The sequence below is a fragment of the Piliocolobus tephrosceles genome, chromosome 18 (assembly GCF_002776525.5).
Source record: "Piliocolobus tephrosceles isolate RC106 chromosome 18, ASM277652v3, whole genome shotgun sequence".
NCBI lineage: Eukaryota > Metazoa > Chordata > Mammalia > Primates > Cercopithecidae > Piliocolobus > Piliocolobus tephrosceles.
The window spans coordinates 66,843,523-66,863,377 of NC_045451.1; the positions used below are offsets into that span (position 1 = coordinate 66,843,523).

Here is a 19,855-nt window from a genome sequence, read left to right on the forward strand (position 1 = left end):
AGAAAGAAAGAAAGAAAGAAAGAAAGAAAGAAAGAAAGAAAGAAAGATTGCCATGAGATTGAATTTAAACCTAAAAATCACATGCCACTTAGAAGTGTCATATTAAACAAGGACAGTGATGGAGCATATAAAAGCATGGAAATAAATATAACATACAAATACTAATCAGAAGAATACTGCTAATATCAGACAAAGGAAACTTAAAGGCAAGAAGCATTTGGAGAAATAAAATACATATTTCAAAATGTTGAAGGGTCAATTGATTATGAATAGTCTAATTTTCTAATTTTCATGAGCCTAGTAATATAGACTAAAAATATGTATAATAAAACAAAAACCAGATAATATCACAACCATAGTAGAGGACTTTAACACATTTTTTCAGGAATCAAATGAATAAGCAGGAAAAAATGTATCAGTAAATATAATAAAGATCTAACGGTATGAATAACAATTGCTCAGAAGATACTCTCTGACCACAGTGAAATAAAATTCAAAATCGATAATGAAAAGATAATAAAATCCCCAAATATCTGGAAATGAATCAGTATACTTCAACCCACATACAAAAGAAAAACAATGTAAATGAGAAAATATTTTGAATTAAATTATTATGAAATTTGATAAATCAAAACTCATAGAATGCAGGAAAAGCTATGCTTAAATTAATCTTAATATAGCTTTAGGTGCATATATTAAAATATATTTAAAAACACAATATCTAAGTAATAATTTAAAGAAGTTAGAAAAATGACAGTAAATGAAAGCCAAAGAGAGTGGGAGACAGGCAGAAACATAATAGCAGAAATTAATAACAGAGAAAACAAATGCACACTAGAGAAAATCAACACAGCCAAAAATTGGTCCATTGTAAGGATCAGTAAATCTTCAGCAGGATTAATTGAAAGAGACAGAGGCAAAACCAGCGAGAGAGTGCGGGTGGGGGGGGAGAGAGAAAACGCACGAGCACATAAACATCAGTTTCAAGAATGAAAAATGGATATAACTATAGAATCTGCAGACACTGAAAAGCTCATCAGAGGGTATTATAAACAACTCTATAGCAACAGACTTGAAAATTTACATGAAATATACAAATTCCTAGAAGAAATATATAAATTCCTAGAAAAACTAATACAAGAAGAAATTTCAAAAATCTAAAGTCCTCAATCTATTAAAGAAATTGAATCTACAATTAACATTCTTTTAACTAAAAAAAAACTTTAGGCTCAGATAGCTTTCCTGTCTGTGAACTCCTCATCTAAACGGTTAAAAAATAAATGTTGTGAATCTTACATAACACCTCTTGGTGATAATGGTGATAATGGAGAAAGAGGGAATATCAAAATGAGATGAAGACATTACAAGAAGGAAAACTACAGATCAGCTTCTCCTATGAACATATTTGAAACAGTCCTCAATAAAACACAGGGAGTTCTCACTTGGCATGGTAGTCAGGGGCTATAAAATTGACGATGCAAGCTGAAGCCATGCAAACTGGGCTTAATAATCAGTGGGGAAAATTGTAATTCTTTTCTCATGACCTTCACAAATTTTGGTCAAAATATTAACAGCTCTTTTACTGTCCATCATAAATACTTAGGGAAAATTTAAAACTAATGAAAGTAATATTTAATTAGTATGCTGTGGTTTATAACATTTAATACATTGAGATAAGGTGTTTTATTTCTTTGTTTAAAAGAAAAAAAAAACTTATCAAGAGTTGTCCAAGGAGTGTTTGCTTTCTTTTTGCCCTACAACTGTGAAATGAAGAGATCATCTTTTCCATTCCTTGGTAAGCTGTCATATTCCTAAATTTAAGTTAGATTCACTTCTAACATTTTATCCTTTGCACTCACAATGTTGTGAAATATCTCTGAGAGTTACTTTAATGTGAAGATGTGAAGTGTTTTTTTTTTTTTTTTTTGCCAATATCACTTTCTGTGGGACATCTTCATGCTGTTCGCAACAACCCCTTTCTTCATTTACGTCAAAGAGCTTGTTGTCACTAAGTTCCCTGGTTGCACGTCCAGAATCTTGAATGGAAGTAGGGTCAGCATTTCTATGGTTAGCTATTTTTTCTTTGAATACGTTTACATTTGATTAGAATTTCACTGTTTCACTGTCATGTCTTAGGTGTAACACTCAATATGCTTACCTGTAAACCTTGGATTAGTAAGACAAATTTCAACTTGCTCCTGTTATGCACAACCAACATAATTTTAACATAATCATGGTTTCCTCTACAGAATTTTATTATTATAAAGTAATTAAAATTTCTATCATCCAATCTTATGTTTATATATTATTATTGTTACATATGTTTATCCAATCTTATGTTTATAAATTATTGTGATATATGCTTACATACTGAAAAAAGTGTGTTCAGTAGCTAAGAATTATACTTGAAAATAATAGGTAGCCTTTAAAATATTTTTATTAAGTATGCCAAGATATATATGGTGAATAAAATGATTTTTAAAAGAGGTTTTCCAGTAAAAATGGAAAACATGCCCAAGATATAAAAAACAGAATCTGTGTGTGAATGTACGCATGTGTGTACACAATTTCTAAAAATCCAGTGTATACAACATCCCCTCGTAGATGAAATAGAGCACAAATTTTAGCCCATTTTCCTTAAAAAAAAAAAAAAAAAAAGAAGACCCTGACTGGGCACAGTGGCTCACGCCTGTAATCCCAACACTTGGGGAGGCCAATGTGAGTGGATCATGGCGTCAGGAGTTTGAGACCAGCCTGGCCAACATAGTGAAACCCCGTCTCTACTAAAAATACAACAGTTAGCTGGGTTTGGTGGTACACACCTGTAGTTCCAGCTACTCGGGAAGCTGAGGCAAGAGAATCACTTGAACCCTGAGCCAGAGGTTACAGTGAGCCAAGATCGTGCCACTGCACTCCAGCTTGGGTGACAGAGCGAGATTTCATCTCAATAAATAAATAAATAATAAATAAATAAATAAACAAATAAATAAAAGACTCCTGATGAATGAAGAAGGCACTCATTGAAATCTATGCCGAGACCAGAAAAAAAGGGGGGGGGGGGGGGGGGAAGGCTGGGTGCAGTGGCTCATGCCTGTAATCCCAGCACTTTGGGAGGCCGAGGAGGATGGATTAGCTGAGCTCAAGAGTTTAAGAACAGCCTGGGCAACACGGTGAAACCCCGTCTCTACTAAACTACAAAAAATTAGCTGGGTGTGGCATTGTGAGCCTATAATTCCAGTTACTCGGGAGGCTGAGACAGAAGAATCACTTGAACCCAGGAGGCAGAGATTGCAGTGAGCAGAGATCACGCCATTGCACTCCAGACTGGGTGACAGAGGGACACTCCATCTCAAAAAAAAAAAGGGAAAAAAAAGGAAGGACGTGGATACGGGATATTATGATCAGATTTACAGGCTGAAGAAAAATGAAAGAAAATATTAAATAATTGTTTAATATCACTGTAAGAACACATTTATTTTCATTATTTTGTCTCATCCATGTTAGAACCAAAGCAAATAAACTTTATAATAACGGGGATTATTATTATACCTCCCATAGTACAGAGGTCCCCAAGCTTTAGTGGCACCAGGAACTGGTTTCATGGAAGACAATTTTTCCACAGACCGGGGTGGGGGAATGGTTTTGGGATGATTCAAGCACATTACATTTATTGTGCACTTTATTTCTATTATTACATTGTAATAGATAATGAAATAACTATGCAACTCCCCATAATGTAGAATCAGTGGGAGCCCTGAGCTTCTGTTCCTGCAACTAGACAGTCCCCTCTGAGGGCGATGGGAGACAGTGGCAGATCGTCAGGCGTTAGATTCTCATAAGGAGCACACACCCTAGATCCCTCACACGTGCAGGTCACAATAGTGTTCGTGCTCCTAGGAGAATCTAATGCTGCAGCTGATCTGACAGGAGGCGGAGCTCAGGTGGTCATGTGAGCAATGGAGAGCAGCTGTGAATGCAGATAAAGCTTTGCTCCCTCGCCTGCCCTCTGCTCCCCTCCTGTTATGCAGCCCAGTTCCTAACAGTCTACAGACTGGTCTGTGGCATAGGTGTTGGGGACTCCAGACATACAAGGAAGAGCCACTTTGGTTGACAAAAGGCCAGACTAGAAAGCAGGTGCTAACCACGGCCTGCCAATTTCCATGGGATGGCATGAACCCCGCCTGCACTTGCCCAACACACGGTGGTCTGGGTCCACAGGCAGCCGTGTGCTCCATCTAAGGCCGACTGCTCCTCCCACTGCACACTCTTCTGACGTAAATGCCATATCTGATAACAAAGACCTCTGCTGCGAGGATATGTTTAAATTAAAGAGCACAGTAAATGCATGAATAAATACAAGCATATGGGTGTAAACTTCTTATACATGATGCAGAAACGAACAAGTGCATTCTGAGCATCTTGGAAGAGATTTCATCTTTCACAGTATGCAAATGCATTTTGCTATGACATTTTCTATTTTTGTAAGGATGATCTTCATTACTACATTTATGATATGAACTACAAAATTGTGTATCTGTTTGAACAAGAACATATACATAATTACTCTGTGGAGATATTTTCAAAAGTGTCAAACTATGAATTAAAACACTGGCACTTTTTTTAAGGCTTCTTACATGGTTCCAAAACATGCCATTTACAGAATGAAGGCTTGGTAAGATGGATGAGAACATTTGTATGGAACAGTTTCTAAAACATCAGTGATTTATTTTATTTAAAGCAAGCTTGAGCTCTGGTTATATTACATAGAAATTCTTCTTATGAGGGAGAAACATGTAGCTGTACAATGAAAACCAAAGTAATTCAACTGCCCTCTCTTTTCTGAGGAAAAGGCCTTGTGTGGCTGAGATGAAATCCACAATTCTTCGAAGACAACACAAGCAAGAGCTCCATCTCTGCCTGAAGTGAGCAGCTCAGCACTGCTCCCTGACCTCCTGGCCCTTTTGTTCAATGACTGCCAAGCACCCTCTCCTTCTCTTACGAAAAGTCCGATGGGTAACTGGAGATGGCACAGTCCAGCACAGTGTGCTAATTCACCGGACTTCTACCAGGTCAGTAGAAAGCTTAGCAATGTTCCTTTCCTCTAGAAGGCAGACAGATCTCCTACACCTTCCGGGAGACACAAATGTACAGAGCTACCAAGGCTGCAGGCGGGATACTAGTAAGAAATTATCAGTGTTTGCGTATGACTAAATCAAAACAGAACCCAGGGAAAACTGATTCCTTAGCTTGCTACAATATAATCTAACCTCAAAATTCTGTCTATATCGAGCCTTCACTGGGAAGAAACGTAACTGAAAGAACACATGCAATTCTTCTTCCTGGACTCCAGCGGATTCCTCAGCTCTGATGGTTCAATATTTTGCCTAACACCCTTCTAGCCTTTCTTACTAATGAGGTGCATCTCAGTCTCCCACCTTCACAAGTGCAGTGAGACACTCCTGGTTTCCCTCCACGGCCTCTGCAGATGGCAGAGGGGGATTCAACCACTGAACCTCTAACTTCTACAGGTTTACACGTTTCCTATCATGAGTGGGGACCATAGAGATCATAGAGTCCAGCCCTTTCACTTTCAAAATGAGAAAATGAACGTTCGAGGAGTGAAGTGAAGGGACTCATTCGCAGGGCGGGAACTAGAACACAGGTCTCTCTTGACTCTAGTTAGGTTTTTTCCACCATTCCCTGCAGGAATGCTAAAACCAAACAGTCAAACAAATAAAACATTCTGCACAACAAAAAGTATATTCTGTGTTTTGCTAGTGTTTTTGTTTTTACCTCTGAAGAGATTATCCAAGTCAATATCTTCTTTTCCTTTGATTTTCAAACACTTTGCCTGCTGTACAAGTCTGGGCAAAGAACAGAAATAAAATCTAGATTCATTATCCTGTGAGGTAGGAAGAAATCATGATAGCAGCACAAATTTCAATAGAAACTGCAGGGTACACAATAGTGAATTGGCAGGTATTTTGCTGCACAGAGCCTTGTTAGAATTTTAAATTTAAGATTTTAAAAACACACTTCTGTTCAGAAACTCTGACTTTGAACCCTGAAGTTTAAAAAGCTTTTCCCCCCTCATTCTATTACAGCAAAATTTCAAAAACTCTCTGGAGAATAATCTCTTCAGATTCTGAGGAGGAGCTGGCAGGATGGTGGCTGATGGGATGGTAGGTAAGTAAATAATAATTGCTACTGATGACTTTGGGGCTCATTATTTTAATCAGAAGATTATAGACACTGTGCTCAAACAACTGTACAAAGTAATTTAGTTACATTGCTGAATGTCAGGAAATTAATTAACTTTTCAGATGCTGCGGTATGTAGTATGGCCTAATTTTGTTATTCTTTTATCATGGAACCTCATTAAAAATTGAGGCTCATACTTTATAATGAGTATGGAAGTTTCTACAATAAAACTTTTCCAGGGTTGCTAATTAGTCAGTAATTAATTTTAGGTAGATAAGCTTGTGAGATAATCAAGTAAATTATTTGTATATATTTTAATGAAATTTATATCTTGCTTTGCACATGTATTTTCTTAATGTATTTGAACAGAAAGTTTTTCATTTCATTTTCACTGACAAGCATTTGAGTTGGTCATGGAAGTACTGTTTTAATTTCTGTGTTAGATGAGGAAACTGATTCAGTTACCAAAACCCTACATAGAAACCTAAATGACTTACAGAATTGGAGATCACTGTATCTATGTTTATTTATAAGTTTACACAAGTATATCATGGCAGAAAGATTCTATCAGTTAGATATCTCTTAATCATCAAGGCTTTTTATCCAAAAGACAAGAAACTGAGAAAATTTCTGTTGAACTCCCAACTTTGGACTTCACCATAGGTCCTACGAGGCTACTGTGGAGCATACTAAACATATGTACTTAATCACCTGGGGGGCAATGCATAGACAGTACATTCAGTGTGCGACAACCTGAGTTCACACCTAGGACACAGCCCCTAGGTTTGTGATCCAGAGTGAATATTTAAATGCTCAATCTTAGCTTCCAATCTGTTAAATGGACACAGTACCTGCCTCACTGGGTTGTTCAGAGCAACTAGTGAAATAGTATGTTAAAAACCAGTGTAAAAACGCTTATGCATCAGGGACATGCATAAAAATGTGTGTAATATTCTCATCAATTCAATATGTATAATTTTAATTATATTCAACATATGTATCATCAGGATTTGTTTACATTCTTTTTTTGCCTATATCATGCTTTGATATTTGCATTCTTGTAGGAGAGAATATAAACTATAGAAAGGTGGCTTAAATGTAAGCCAGTGAGTGTCTGGTAGAGCGCATGGGTCAAACAGGATGCTGGGAAGCACAGCACGTGTGCTAAGTAGTGCAGTGTAGCCATTTTGCAAAGAATAATTTGGGGCGGGGGAAAGAACAATTTCAGCTCTGCTTACATGATTTTTGGCAAATCTTTAGGTATTTCCTCAATTTTACAAATTTTATGAATCTTCAAGTTGATTTTCAAGCCATCTTAAAGCATCCTTCTGCAATATATGCTAATCAAGATCTTGCTTCCATCTCACAAAGTTAAAAAATAGAAGCCAGTCTGCCACATATAAAACTTTGATGGGTATTTAAAAAAAAATTTAAATAAATCAAATAAATTTGTTGGGTGGTTTTGTTGTTGTTGTTGTTGTTTTTGAAGTTCTTCAATTGATCCTGGGTATATTTCACTACAGTCTTGCTTTCAAATGATCACATCAGTAGGGAGACACGCCAGGCCAAACCCTGTGAGCAGTTCAGATTCAGTTAGCATTTCCTGGGAACTCCCAGGAGGTAGGCACCTACTAAGGACTCCCAGTCTTTTCACTTCCCATTTCGTTCTCACAAAAACTCTACAAGGTTGGGATAGGATTCTTGCTTTATAAATTGAGAGACTGGGCTCAGAGACATTCAACAACCTGCCCCATCTTGGGCACAAAGTAGGTCGATAATGGAGCCAAAATCAGGTCTTAATGGAGCCAAAATGAAGTCCAATCTCAAGTCTTTGGACTCCAAACCCAGGTTTCCTCCTGCTTTACACATCACCTTCCAATAACGTACAGTTTACTGATTATTTATGGAAGGCATGGATAAAGGGAAGTCACAGGCAGAGACTTGACTGTTGCTGGGCCAGTGGGGTCTTAGAAAATGGAGATGGGGGTAACTGATGGGTTTCTAAAGGTCTTGAGAATTAGGCTGGAACAGAATGAGCAGAAGTAACATGGGATGGGGAAGTGTTCTGAGAACCTGAATAAGCTAATCGACTCATTTGGCTGAAGCACCATGCAACGAAAGGTACCTTGACAGAACAAGCTGAAACCAGCCATGGAGGGCCTTGCATGGGTTCTTGCGAGGATGTGGACTTCATCTTGTGGGCAGTGGGAAAAGTTACAGAGGAGTTTGCATCTCAAAAGAATCCACTGCATATAGCCAGTAGATGGGTTTGAAAATGACTAGGCCAGTCATGAGCCAAAGATTAATGTTTCATTTGTGTTTTGGCTAAAATAGTCTCAATCTCTGTCTAAATCTCCAGGGATGTACTACTGTTGCACCAATTCTTCCTCCTGAAGCCTGGCCCATAGCTTTTATACAGTCATAATAGCTCCAGGCATCCTAAACAATCTTCAATGTATTTTATTAATAGCATTGCTGTTGCTGTTGCAAGTGTCAACAGACCTGTGTATCTGTTTATACCTGATTTATTACATAAAGAGGAGCATATGACCTAAAGGCAAAAGCTGTCACTGTCACCCACGAGTCTTTGCTATCCATTGTTTTTCAGTGTGCTCTTTCTTTGGATTTTCTACTTCCAGTTGCAAGAAAGGGCCTGTATCTTCTCTTATCCTATTACTAAGCTTCCATTCCTCTTAACAAGACAATACTGTGCTCATTAAGTGCTAGGCCCTGAAACAGATGCCTAACATGAAGAAGGAAATATTAATCCTCTATTTATGTGTTCAAAAAGACAGGTTAAGAAGCTTGCTCAAAGTCACATAGTAAGTAGAAGAACAACGATTTGAATTTAATTCAGGTTAGTCTAACTGTATCTAGACACCTTCTAGAACAAGAGTTAGCAAACCATGCCCCATAATTCAAATCCTGCCCATTGCTTGTTTTTGCAAACAAAGTTTCACTAGAACACAGCCACGCTCACTTTTCTACTTACTGTCTAGGGCTGCTTTCACTACGAGGGCTGAACTGAGTAGTTGTGGCAGAGACCTTTATAGCTGGCCACACCTAAAATATTTACCATCTGGCTCTTTAGAAAAAAAAAGCTCACTGACCCCTGTTCTAGAAGTTAAAAAAATTTAAAAAAGGTCCATAAGTTCAAAAACACACAGTATGCGATTGTCTTATCTGGGAAGCTGCTCCCCAAACTGCCACAGTAACTGTGTTTAGCTATAACTTAAGGCTTAAAAGGCAGACGCTGGGCTTGACTTTTCTATTTTTAGGCAAATTCTCCAAATTCAGTCAACATTTCTCTGAGATTTTCCTGCCTGCAGCTGTTGCATTCTACTGAGATGGTTTCTGCCGCCAAAAGACTTATGACTTATTAGGGGTTGCAGACTTGTGCAAGGGCAGATTCTGCACAAAGCAGACTGAGAAACAGCTACATCAGAGAGACAGAGGATGTGCTATTGGACCATACAACAGGAGGACATTTTCTGCATACAAGGTGGGAGATAGTAGAAAAAGCCTTCAGGAGATGAGTTTGAACTTGGCCTCAAAACAAATTTTATCATAGGAAACAGAGAGAGGGCCACTGCAGAAGTAGGGCGAGTGGAGGTAAGGAGAATTAGCGATGGGGTGTGGTGTGCGATGAGGTAAGACATGGAGCTGGGACAAATTATGGGGCCTGCACAAGCTTTCTATGTTCCCATGCATGTGTGTAAGTTTGAATATGCGAATTTATTCATTCTCAGTCAGGCAAAATGGACCAAGGACCTGTGAGATTCTATCAATCTAAGGATTCATACAATATGTTTAGTTTGTAAATAAAAAGTAATGAACCCTTCTAAAATATAGCAGTAAAAAGCATCAGCAAATAATAAGATCCATAATATTCATATGAGAATGTTTACTGCAGCATTATTTACAAGAGGAGAAATACTGGAAACCATGGTCCTTAAGGGAATGGTTGAATGAGTTACGGTATGCCTACACTATGGAATACAACGCAGTTGTTAAAACTAACGCATTGGGTCTGTTTGTGTTGATATGACAATTTACCCATGACATACTGTTAAATGAAATAAAACACATTGCAGATTAACAAAACGTTAATATAAATTATTTTAGAAGAGTGAATGTACGTTGATATGGTTAGGCTTTGCAATCCCATCCAAATCTCATCTTGAATCGTAATCCTTATCATCCCCATGTGTCAAAGGAGAGACCAGGTACAGGTAATATCTAAACCATGGGGGCAGTTTCCCCATGCTGTTCTCATGGTAGTGACTACTCATAAGATCTGATGGTTTTGTTAGTGTTTGGTAGTTCCTCCTGTGTTCATTCTCCTTCCTGCCACTCTGTGAAGGACGTGCCTTGCTTCCCCTTCACCTTCCACCATGATTGTAAGTTTCCTGAGGCCTCTCCAGCCATGCTGAACTGTGAGCCAATTAAACCTCTTTCCTTTATAAAGTATCCAGTCTCAGGCAGTTTTTTATAACAACATGAAAGTGGACTAATACATGTAGATGTAGATACATACACATGTGCATACATGAACATCAAAAGGATTCAGAGAGCAGGTGGCAATCTGTTAACCCTAGTGACCTAAGCATGCAGCATCAGAGTGAGGAGTGGAGAATGAGAAATTCTTAATTTCTTAAAACTTCTACATTACTGGAATTATTAAGGTGGACATTTTCTTATATTTTTCCAAACATCTATATGTTATGCTGTTTGGTAGAAAAAAGTGTGGATATTATTAATGTTTTTAATTTTTATTTTTTTCTTTCTACTCAACTGTATTTTTTCTTTTCCCATAATAAGCAAGTACTGCTGTGATAATGAGAAAAAAGATCATGTTAAAGTCCCACCTTTACCGTTTACAATGAGTGAGAAATAATTATTTTAAAGCCAGGTTAAGTATATAGATGATAAAATGCTCGCTGGTGCTCAGGCAGCAAGGTTTTATTTTTCTGGGGTGTGGAAACACTAGTATTTCCTCTATGCAAGGAGCTGTGGACATTGTAGGACACACTGTTCTGTGGCATTTAGTCACTGAGAGCCTGAGCCAAGGCAGGATTCCAGAAATGCAGAGATTTAGAATAAATTTTACAATTCTTTATGAGAATCAGCTCGGAAAAATATTTTGATGACATGGCAAGGCATCCATGGGTTATTTCATAATGTTTCAGCATAACTGTACATTCATTTAAGAAATATAAGACTCTAGAGACTCTAGTGAGGCACCCACAAAGTGAGGCAGGTGCAGCCTGGCAAGGGCTGGGCCCTTCCATCTCATCCCAGACCCTCTCCATGCTCCTGAGCTGATCTGGGCACAACTCATTTCATTTTCAATATGCACAATATTCAACAGAACCTTTTTTCCCTTAGTGGCTGGGCCCTTTATGATAGGTGATTACTGAAATCATTTTGAGTATCACCCTTTCAACTGCACGTTACTTCCCTACGGCACCTGTCAACCATCTGTGATTTTCTCTTCATTTATGGTTTGCTTTCTTTCTTCCCCTTCCATCTCCCCTACCTAAAAATCGGCTCCACGCAAAGATGGAACTGTTTTGCTCACCTCCACATCCCTAGCACCTAACACACCACTAGGCAACAGCAGCTCCACACATATGTGTGGAGTGAATGAATATTGATGCCATGAGCGAATCAGCATGCCTACTGCCAAGTCTGCACAGACAGGAGTCATCCCACCTAAGTTCAAATCCTTGGCCTGCCACTTACTTGTTTGGGTGATTTTCTTATCACCAAGGAAAAGCTTGAAGAGAACAAGAATTTTTGTCTGTTTTGTTCCCTGCTCTATCACTGGAGTTTGGAACAGTATTTTCTAAATATTTGTTCAACAGATAAATGTTGAATGAATGAATATGTCTAATTTCAGAAACTGGCTATGGTCACAGTGTTGAATTCAACAAGATAAGTGTTAGTCAGCTAACTACAGACCAAAACCAAATTCCATTCTGACTGCATCTTAATTCTGGGGCAGGTGGTGGTATGGAACAGTGAGGAGAGCGAGGGGCTGGGAGTCAGAGGGCTCGAAGGGACCACCGTCAACGTGCTGATGAAATAGCAAAATTCTTTGGCATTGGTGTCCTTGTCTCCACGTTGCAGAAGTTGAGTTAATCTCTTGAGTCCTCCTTTCCCACTGTAGAGCTCCTAGGTTGTCACGCCTGGCTAGTGGTTCCTCAGAGTCTGATTGGAGGTGGGGAACTGGAGGGGGCTTCTCTGAAAGGCCTTGGGGTTGCCTGTCCAGTCAAAAGCCCCTACAGGGCAAGAAGAACTCTGGCTTGTAATGGTGTTTTGATCACTACTTTCTTGATTAAGGGGCTTAATTTAGTTATAGACACTGAGTATGAGACCAAATAAATAAAGGTCTAAATTCCTTTAGACCTTTATTGGTGTTGGGATGTGTGATACACATACCGCTAGAACTGGTCCCAACTGCAAGACTTTAAAATCAATGGTTTTCATAAAAATGGAGAAAAGATATGGAACTATTATTTCAATAGTCTCTTCTATGTGCCAAGCCCATTCATATATCTATACCAATAGCAATGTCTCTATCTACCTACATCTATATTCCTATATTCAAAATCTTATGTAAGCCTCACATTTATGACCATTTTACAGGTGAAGGAATTGAGACTCTAAGAGAAAAACAAATGTATATAATGAAATCAATCAACTTAGGTACGCTAAAGACCTATAATGTGAACCATAAAGAAGGAAAAGCAAAAGGGTAAATTGGTTCTTCTCTTTAGCAGCCTATAGTCTTTTTGAGAAGATACGGCATACACAAAACAAAGTATTAAAAAGGTACGTGGAGACACACAAACAAGCTGCTGGTGTGTGGTGTGGACCACAAGGACACAGGAATGCTGAGAGCAAGGATGGGACTGGCTCTTAGAGACTCGGCCTCTCAGGGCCAGCCACCATCCTTGGCACCCAGTAGGTTGCTCAAAATCCATTTAAATTGTTGAGTGCCTAGTATGTGTCAGGTATGACACTAAGTGTTAGGAATAGAGAGACACATAAAACACAATCTCCAACTTCAAGAAGCTCTTACAGGTTGGAACTGCCACAGAACTCCAAGAGAAAAGTGAGCCGTGGGAAAGGGAGGAGATGCAGGCAGGAGTAAATGAGGTACCAAGAAAGGAAACAAAAGGCACAAGCGCAGGAATGAAAACGACACTGCAGGCGATGATGGGGAGTGAGTGGGGCCACTAAGTAGACTCCACATCCCAAAGCAGAGAATTGAGAGAAAGAGAAAGTGAAAGTGAAGAGTGAGAAAGTGAAGGTAAGAAGCGAGAGAGTTTGGTGGATTAAAGCACCTATTTACTCACTTGGAAAGTGAATGTGTGGGACAACCAACTAACATTGTTATAATTCTGAGGGTGGGCATCATAGAAGGTACTTATGTTGCAGCTAATTTGCCTAGTGGAAATAAACTAGCTGGCTCATGGCAGTGCAGTTCATCCTCAAGATCATTAAGGAACTATTCCACTACATGCCATCTTTTCTGATTACCACAACGTTTCCCAGGCACTTTCATTACCAATATTAGCCTTCCAAAAGTGCATGAAATTTATAATATGACCGGCATTGGGAAAAACAAAGTGAGCTTTATTAGGCATTTTCTTAGATTTTCTTAATAGCAGTGATAGAATATGACAGGTATTTTAACAAATGGTGGTGCTATCAATTGTGTGAATTAGAATATACTGAACAATGCTTCTGGGAGGCAAAGGAAGTTATTAAAGAACACTTAGGCAGGTAAAAAAAAATGCCTGAAAAAAATGTCCCCCTCAGGCCTGGGGAAACCAGCTAATAGACTAATTGACAATATGGGGAGTTGAGGGGAGCTGCAAAGTAATTTTCTTTATGATGAAAATGTTTTAATGACTCATTTTATTCTCTTGTTGCAGGCAGGTAGAAGCCTTTAGTATATCATAATAAAATGTGCTCAAGATGGACATTTTGTATTATATATAGTATAAATAAGAAACATCAGTTTGGGGAAAACATGGTAAGATTCTTCCCTTCAGTAGTTCTACTTTCTTTTTTTTATTATTATTATGCTTTAAGTTCTGGAGTATATGTGCAGAACGTGCAGGTTCTATTTTCACAAAATAAGAAACAGATGCATCACAAAGTGACTCTGAGAATCCTAGACATCAGTAGAAAGTAGACTAAATATGAACCTAGCTGGGCTTTTTCAAAGCCTTAAGCTGTCATTGTTTCACTAGTCTAATGTAGTTGAATTGCACGTGGGATTTTTTTCTACTTATCATCTGCATGACCTCAGACACTGCCTAACCTCTCTGAACGTTTAGGTGCCTCTGTTATAAAAACTGAATAAGAAAACTTACCACATACAGGGTTGTTGGGAGGATGAAATAAAATTAATACAATGATGTACATAAATTGTTTAGTGTACCACTTTGCAGCCCCAAGTAAGTATGTGCTATTAAGAGTACATAGTTATTATCATTGATATTTCTGGTGACATGATTATTAATTTACTGTTAATATGTTGTATTTAATCAGAAGACCTATGTTTCAGTCCCAGATAAGCTTACCAGCTTACTATTTCCTCATCTATAAATGGCAAAATTATGATGAGAATAATGTCTGCTTTGCCTAAATTACACAATTATGGGAAGCTCCAAAGGTTATGTATGTGCAAATTATAAATGGTTAAATGAATTAAGGTATTTTCTCCTCTACTATATATACCCAAATGAAAGAAACTCAAGGGTAAGCTACTCACCTCCATTTAATGCACCATTAATATAACACTACTCACTCTATTAGCACAAATAAAAAAGGAATATATTCAGGTTTTCAGTAAAGGTGACTTACTGTGATATTGTGAGTATGACTCTTTACAGTTAATATAACATCTATATTTTACTGTTATAGAGATAACTCTTGCAAACCTCTAGCAGTACATATATAAATCTCTCAAAATTAAAACATGACTCTCTACTAAAAACTGTGAACATAAATAGACTATTTCTGCCACTGAATCATGCAATGGAGTCATACATTTACTAATTATAACCTTGATACAAAGATTAATATAAGAGCAAATATATTTTTAAAGATAATCAAAAAATTGGGTTGCAGTTAAGGAAAAGAAAAAATTATCTAAACTGTTGGGTAATATCTAACTGAATTTGGAAGTTTATCAAAGTTAATTTTATATTTTTCACTTGAATTACAAGAAGTCTGGATATATATAAATATATGTGTATATATATTATATGTATATATACACACACACATATATCTCTTTCTGTTTTGTTTGTTTGTTTTTTGACAGGGTCTCACTCTGTCACCTAAGCTAGAATGCAATGGTGTGATCTCAGCTCACTGCAGCCTCTGCCTCCCAGGCTCAAGTGATCCTCCCACCTCAGCCCCCTGAGTAGCTGGAACTACAGGCACATGCCACCACACCAGCTATTTTTTTGTTGCTGTTGTATTTTTTGCAGAGATGGGGTTTCATGATGTTGCCCAGGCTGGAACTCTGGATATTCTAATGTGACAAATGTTGCTTGTATAAAAAATTACAGAAGGCCTGTCCAGAGCTCAGTGGTGGATGGCTTGACTGGAGGCCAGTGGAAATTATAGCTCTGATTTTCACCAATTTAACCCCCTACCCCTATTTTTGGACAGGAGCCAAGTAAAAGTTATTTCTTCTCAACATGTGGAAGAGGAGAGATAGAATTTAAATGTTCTCCGTCACCTGTATCTGACAGCTGGTGATTTCAAGAGCAAAGATTTGGGTTAGAGAAAAGACAGCCTTGGGAAAGTACTACAAGCAAGCTGTGGAAAGAGTTAAAATATGTTTTATCTGTGCATAATTAACCTACATATCATTCCTTGTTGATTCCTTTGTTCTTTTTTTTCCCCTCGACCTGGAATTTAAGATTATGAACAGGATGCCATGGAGATGAGGGTAGACTCAAAAGAGGAATGACTGCTAATACGATTTATCCAAACATTATTAGGATGATTGGTTAGGAAAAAAAGTGGACAGATATTGGAATGCAAGGATGGCTTTGGTCTTGAGATGTAAAAGCAAAAATAGGCTTGAGGATTCATGATGTGTATCATACACTTCCTGCCCCCATAGCTAATTACAGGTGACATAACATTTGGTAGAACTGGACAATCTGTGATTTGTCTGCTTGATTATCAACTAACATTCTCGACTCCTTCTTTCTATCTGTAGTAATTATTCCTATCTGATATATTTCAGTGCAAAGTCCCTTCATAAATGGTAAGGCATATAACAATTAGTTTAAAAGGCTAAACTCCTAAGAGCAGTTCAAGATAGGGGAGGCAACATATCTGCATTTGCTAGAGGGAAAAGCTTAGCTAACCTCTGAGAGCAATCATTTTTTTTTAAGGCAGTTCAAAGATCTGTTTCGTTTCTGTGATTTTTGACATTGAGGATGAATGTCTAAAATATTTACAAGAGAAACTGACTAGGTTTTTATTTGAAAAAAATACAACAGATTGTAGCAAAAAGATTAAGGGCGAATGGATGTACTGGTCTCTATGATTCTGGAATAAATAAACACTGTTCCTTGGAAAACACTTAGAAAAAATTCTCTCTCAATCAGGAAATGGAAAGACATTCAAGCTCTCAACTACGTAAAGTTGTAAACAGTGTGGGTGCGAAACAGCAGTAAAGAACAATGAGACCCTGTGAAGTTTCAACAAGAGGAATAGGTGTATAACAAATAATAAAAATGCAAGATACAGTTATAAAAATAGAGAAGTGTGTGTATCCATAGGAAATAAATCATGCAATAGAGAGAAGCACTAATCTACAATCATGGGCACAGAGATCAAATCAAAATATTCAAAATTTAACAAAAAATGAAATGTCACCCAAATGCTCTACAATAACATGTGTATGAATAAAAAGAATATCCATAGTCCAGGATGTAAAACCCATGTGAAAAGTGTATCCTATGAGCCAAATTCTCCGAATAAACTGGTGCCCCCTGGGAAGAGAAGGAGCACCTCCCCACCTGGGATGGAGGTGCAAATCAGCTGGCAGTGATTTCAGTGGAAACTCTGCACCCACAGAGAGGCCTGTGTGTCTTTGTTTTACACCTGCTGAATCCAAAGAGCAAGGCTGTGAGGTTTAGGAAAAGCAGTCGTCCCTTCAAATCTTGCACAGTCAGGGTCTAGGGTGCTCAACGTCTTGACCATGATTGCCTTTTGCCAGCAGCAGGGTCAGGAAAATGCCCATTTCTCATCTCTCTGTCTAGGCTTTCCTGGCTCAGTCTCTGTCTGGTCTCCAGTTATTTACTTAGTGTTAGACTTTTCTGTATTTATAATTCCCAGCATGGAGAATGGAGCTTTTTGGAGAAAAGATGTTATGTAGATTGTTTTACTCATTTAGGTTAAAAAATATCACACAGGGCTGTACTTGCAGCTCCTTAGAATATAGTTATATATAAACAAAAAATGAAAACTGATATTTAAAATCACAAGTTTACATTTAGGAACAAAGGGAAGATGTGTTGTCAATAAATCAAAACGGAAACTATTCTGTGTAAGAAGAAATCATATCTGAGGTACATTTGTATTAAAGATGACAAAGACAAGTGACAGATAAGAGAGGAAATCTTGACATGACGAAGAAGATACCAATACTTGTCCATGTGCCAAAAGAGGTAACATCTATGAAACGATTCAAAACAATCAAGACTTTTCAAGATAAAAGGAAATCCTTTGGAATGGTACAAATGAGATACAGTTTCTACTGCTTACATACAGTATGTACATTTAGAAAAAGGTAAATTCAAATATTTCAGGATGAAGCAAAAGAAAGTATTTTTTAAATGAAGATCAAGGCTTAGATGAATTTTATCAGCCCAGCGAACATAATAATATCCAGAAATAAAAATAATTCCTTTGGAGAAATAAATAGAAACTATTACTATGAACAAAATTGTTCTTTTACTATTCTACATGGTTTACTTTCTGGTTCACATTTTCAAGAAGTTTCTTACCTGGGTTGACTGTTCACCTTTTCATGTTTTCCACTGAAGTTCAAACTACAGAGGTTTTTTGATTTCGAATGTGAAGAGTCTGATTCCAAATTTGCCTGTGTTTGTTCTCTCAAACGATCATGAAGTGTTGCCTCCTTTTTCAAGTTCATGTCTGAATACGGGCAGCCAAAAGCACTGGTTTGTATAAAGATGAGAGCACAGTCATCAGTATATAGTGATAAATCAGGGATCCATTGTCATTAGAGCAGACTTACATCTCATATTTAACAATTGCATAGCAACATTCTTCTTTCCCTGAGCACACTCAAATAACAGTTTGTTTTCGTATTGCCTTTTCAGAAAATCTCAGGTTCTAGAACCACAGACACTGGTCAACAAAGAATTATAGACAGATTCAAGCACACATGGCATTTACAATTTTAGAAACTTAAAAATCTAAGAATAGCATACAGATGTATTTCCAATGGAACAATGCAGAAGTCACATAACACTTAACTCAGTTTGTATCCTTCATTATGTATTCCCTGGTTTGACTGTATCAGAAAAGACTGTGGGTAACTGAGCATATTTGCTGATACCAGAGAATACAGTGTTTTCGTTTCTTAATATTCATGTATGCAGAAATACTCTATCTGCAGTTCTGCTTAATCCTCTGGAGCTTTGCTGGGAAGTTTTGTGCTGGGGTGTGAAAGGATACCTTGTAGGTGAGAGAGGAGAGGCCCAAGCCCAGGTATGCTGAGTCTGTTATCTCCCCTCACAAGTCAAGGCTGAGTCCTGAGTCCTGGATGTTATCAGAACCCAACAGCAGGCTATGGGCAGAAGGATCTGCCAGGGCCAATGACCTGGTTCCTTCTGAAGGCTGATGGGCTGTCTCCGTTAGATCCCTGTGCCCATGTCCCTGTCTCCAAAGAGGCCCCAGACCTCTGCCGCTGCTAGAACTGAGGCAGCTACACCAGGGAAGACACACCCAAGACAGGTCACTTGTACATGACCCTGGGGGAGGTACTTCCTGCCAGAGCTTCAGAGATTCTCACTAGTGAAATGAGAAAAGGAGATCCAACTCATAAGGGTTGCTGTGACCCTGAGAAATCACAAACACATGCCACACACACACACACACACACATTATGAAATGGTAGCTGTTATTACCATCACAGTGTTATCATCGGCTACACCTAGAGAAGCACATGGTCAAATGCATCAATATCGATGCAGTTGATTCTTTTCTGAGCACAAGTTCTGGTCCACAATTTTATTATGAGTCCAGCAAACATAATAAAAATAGACTGGATTTTCTGGGGAAGGCCATACGCATTTTAACCCCAAAAGGATTTTAGTACCAATATCTAGAATGGACTCTGGAACTACGGACAGGATGGCTAAGATGATATCAGCCTGGCCCGGCATGATCTATACCTGTATCAGCAAACTTTGCTACAGAGGGAAGGGCGCCTTTACATGCATGTTCTGTAATTTGTAATAATCGGTATTGATCTATTGGTTTATTAATCTAGTCAGGTATTGATTCGACAATCCATAAGCATCTGCTACCTGCTAGGTACTTTAGAGAATATGAATTCAGTGAAGAAGTTAAGACG

At 38.1% G+C, this 19,855-nt stretch overlaps 1 protein-coding gene across 2 annotated transcripts in view; it reads right to left on the reverse strand.

Annotated features, from left to right (window-relative positions):
• Nucleotides 1-19,855, reverse strand: part of L3MBTL4 (L3MBTL histone methyl-lysine binding protein 4) — a 417,980-nt gene that overhangs the window by 112,343 nt on the left and 285,782 nt on the right. The window contains exons 15-17 of one of the 2 annotated variants that reach the window (XM_026456030.1): nucleotides 18,258-18,431; nucleotides 5,794-5,864; nucleotides 4,705-5,700 (exon numbers count right to left, since the gene is read on the reverse strand). In XM_026456030.1, coding sequence (XP_026311815.1) covers nucleotides 5,591-5,700; nucleotides 5,794-5,864; nucleotides 18,258-18,431 — 355 coding nt within the window. In that variant the 3' untranslated portion in view covers nucleotides 4,705-5,590. Of the gene's footprint in view, nucleotides 1-4,704; nucleotides 5,701-5,793; nucleotides 5,865-18,257; nucleotides 18,432-19,855 lie in introns of those variants that run through there. The other variant, XM_023228495.2, reaches the window with a different exon arrangement.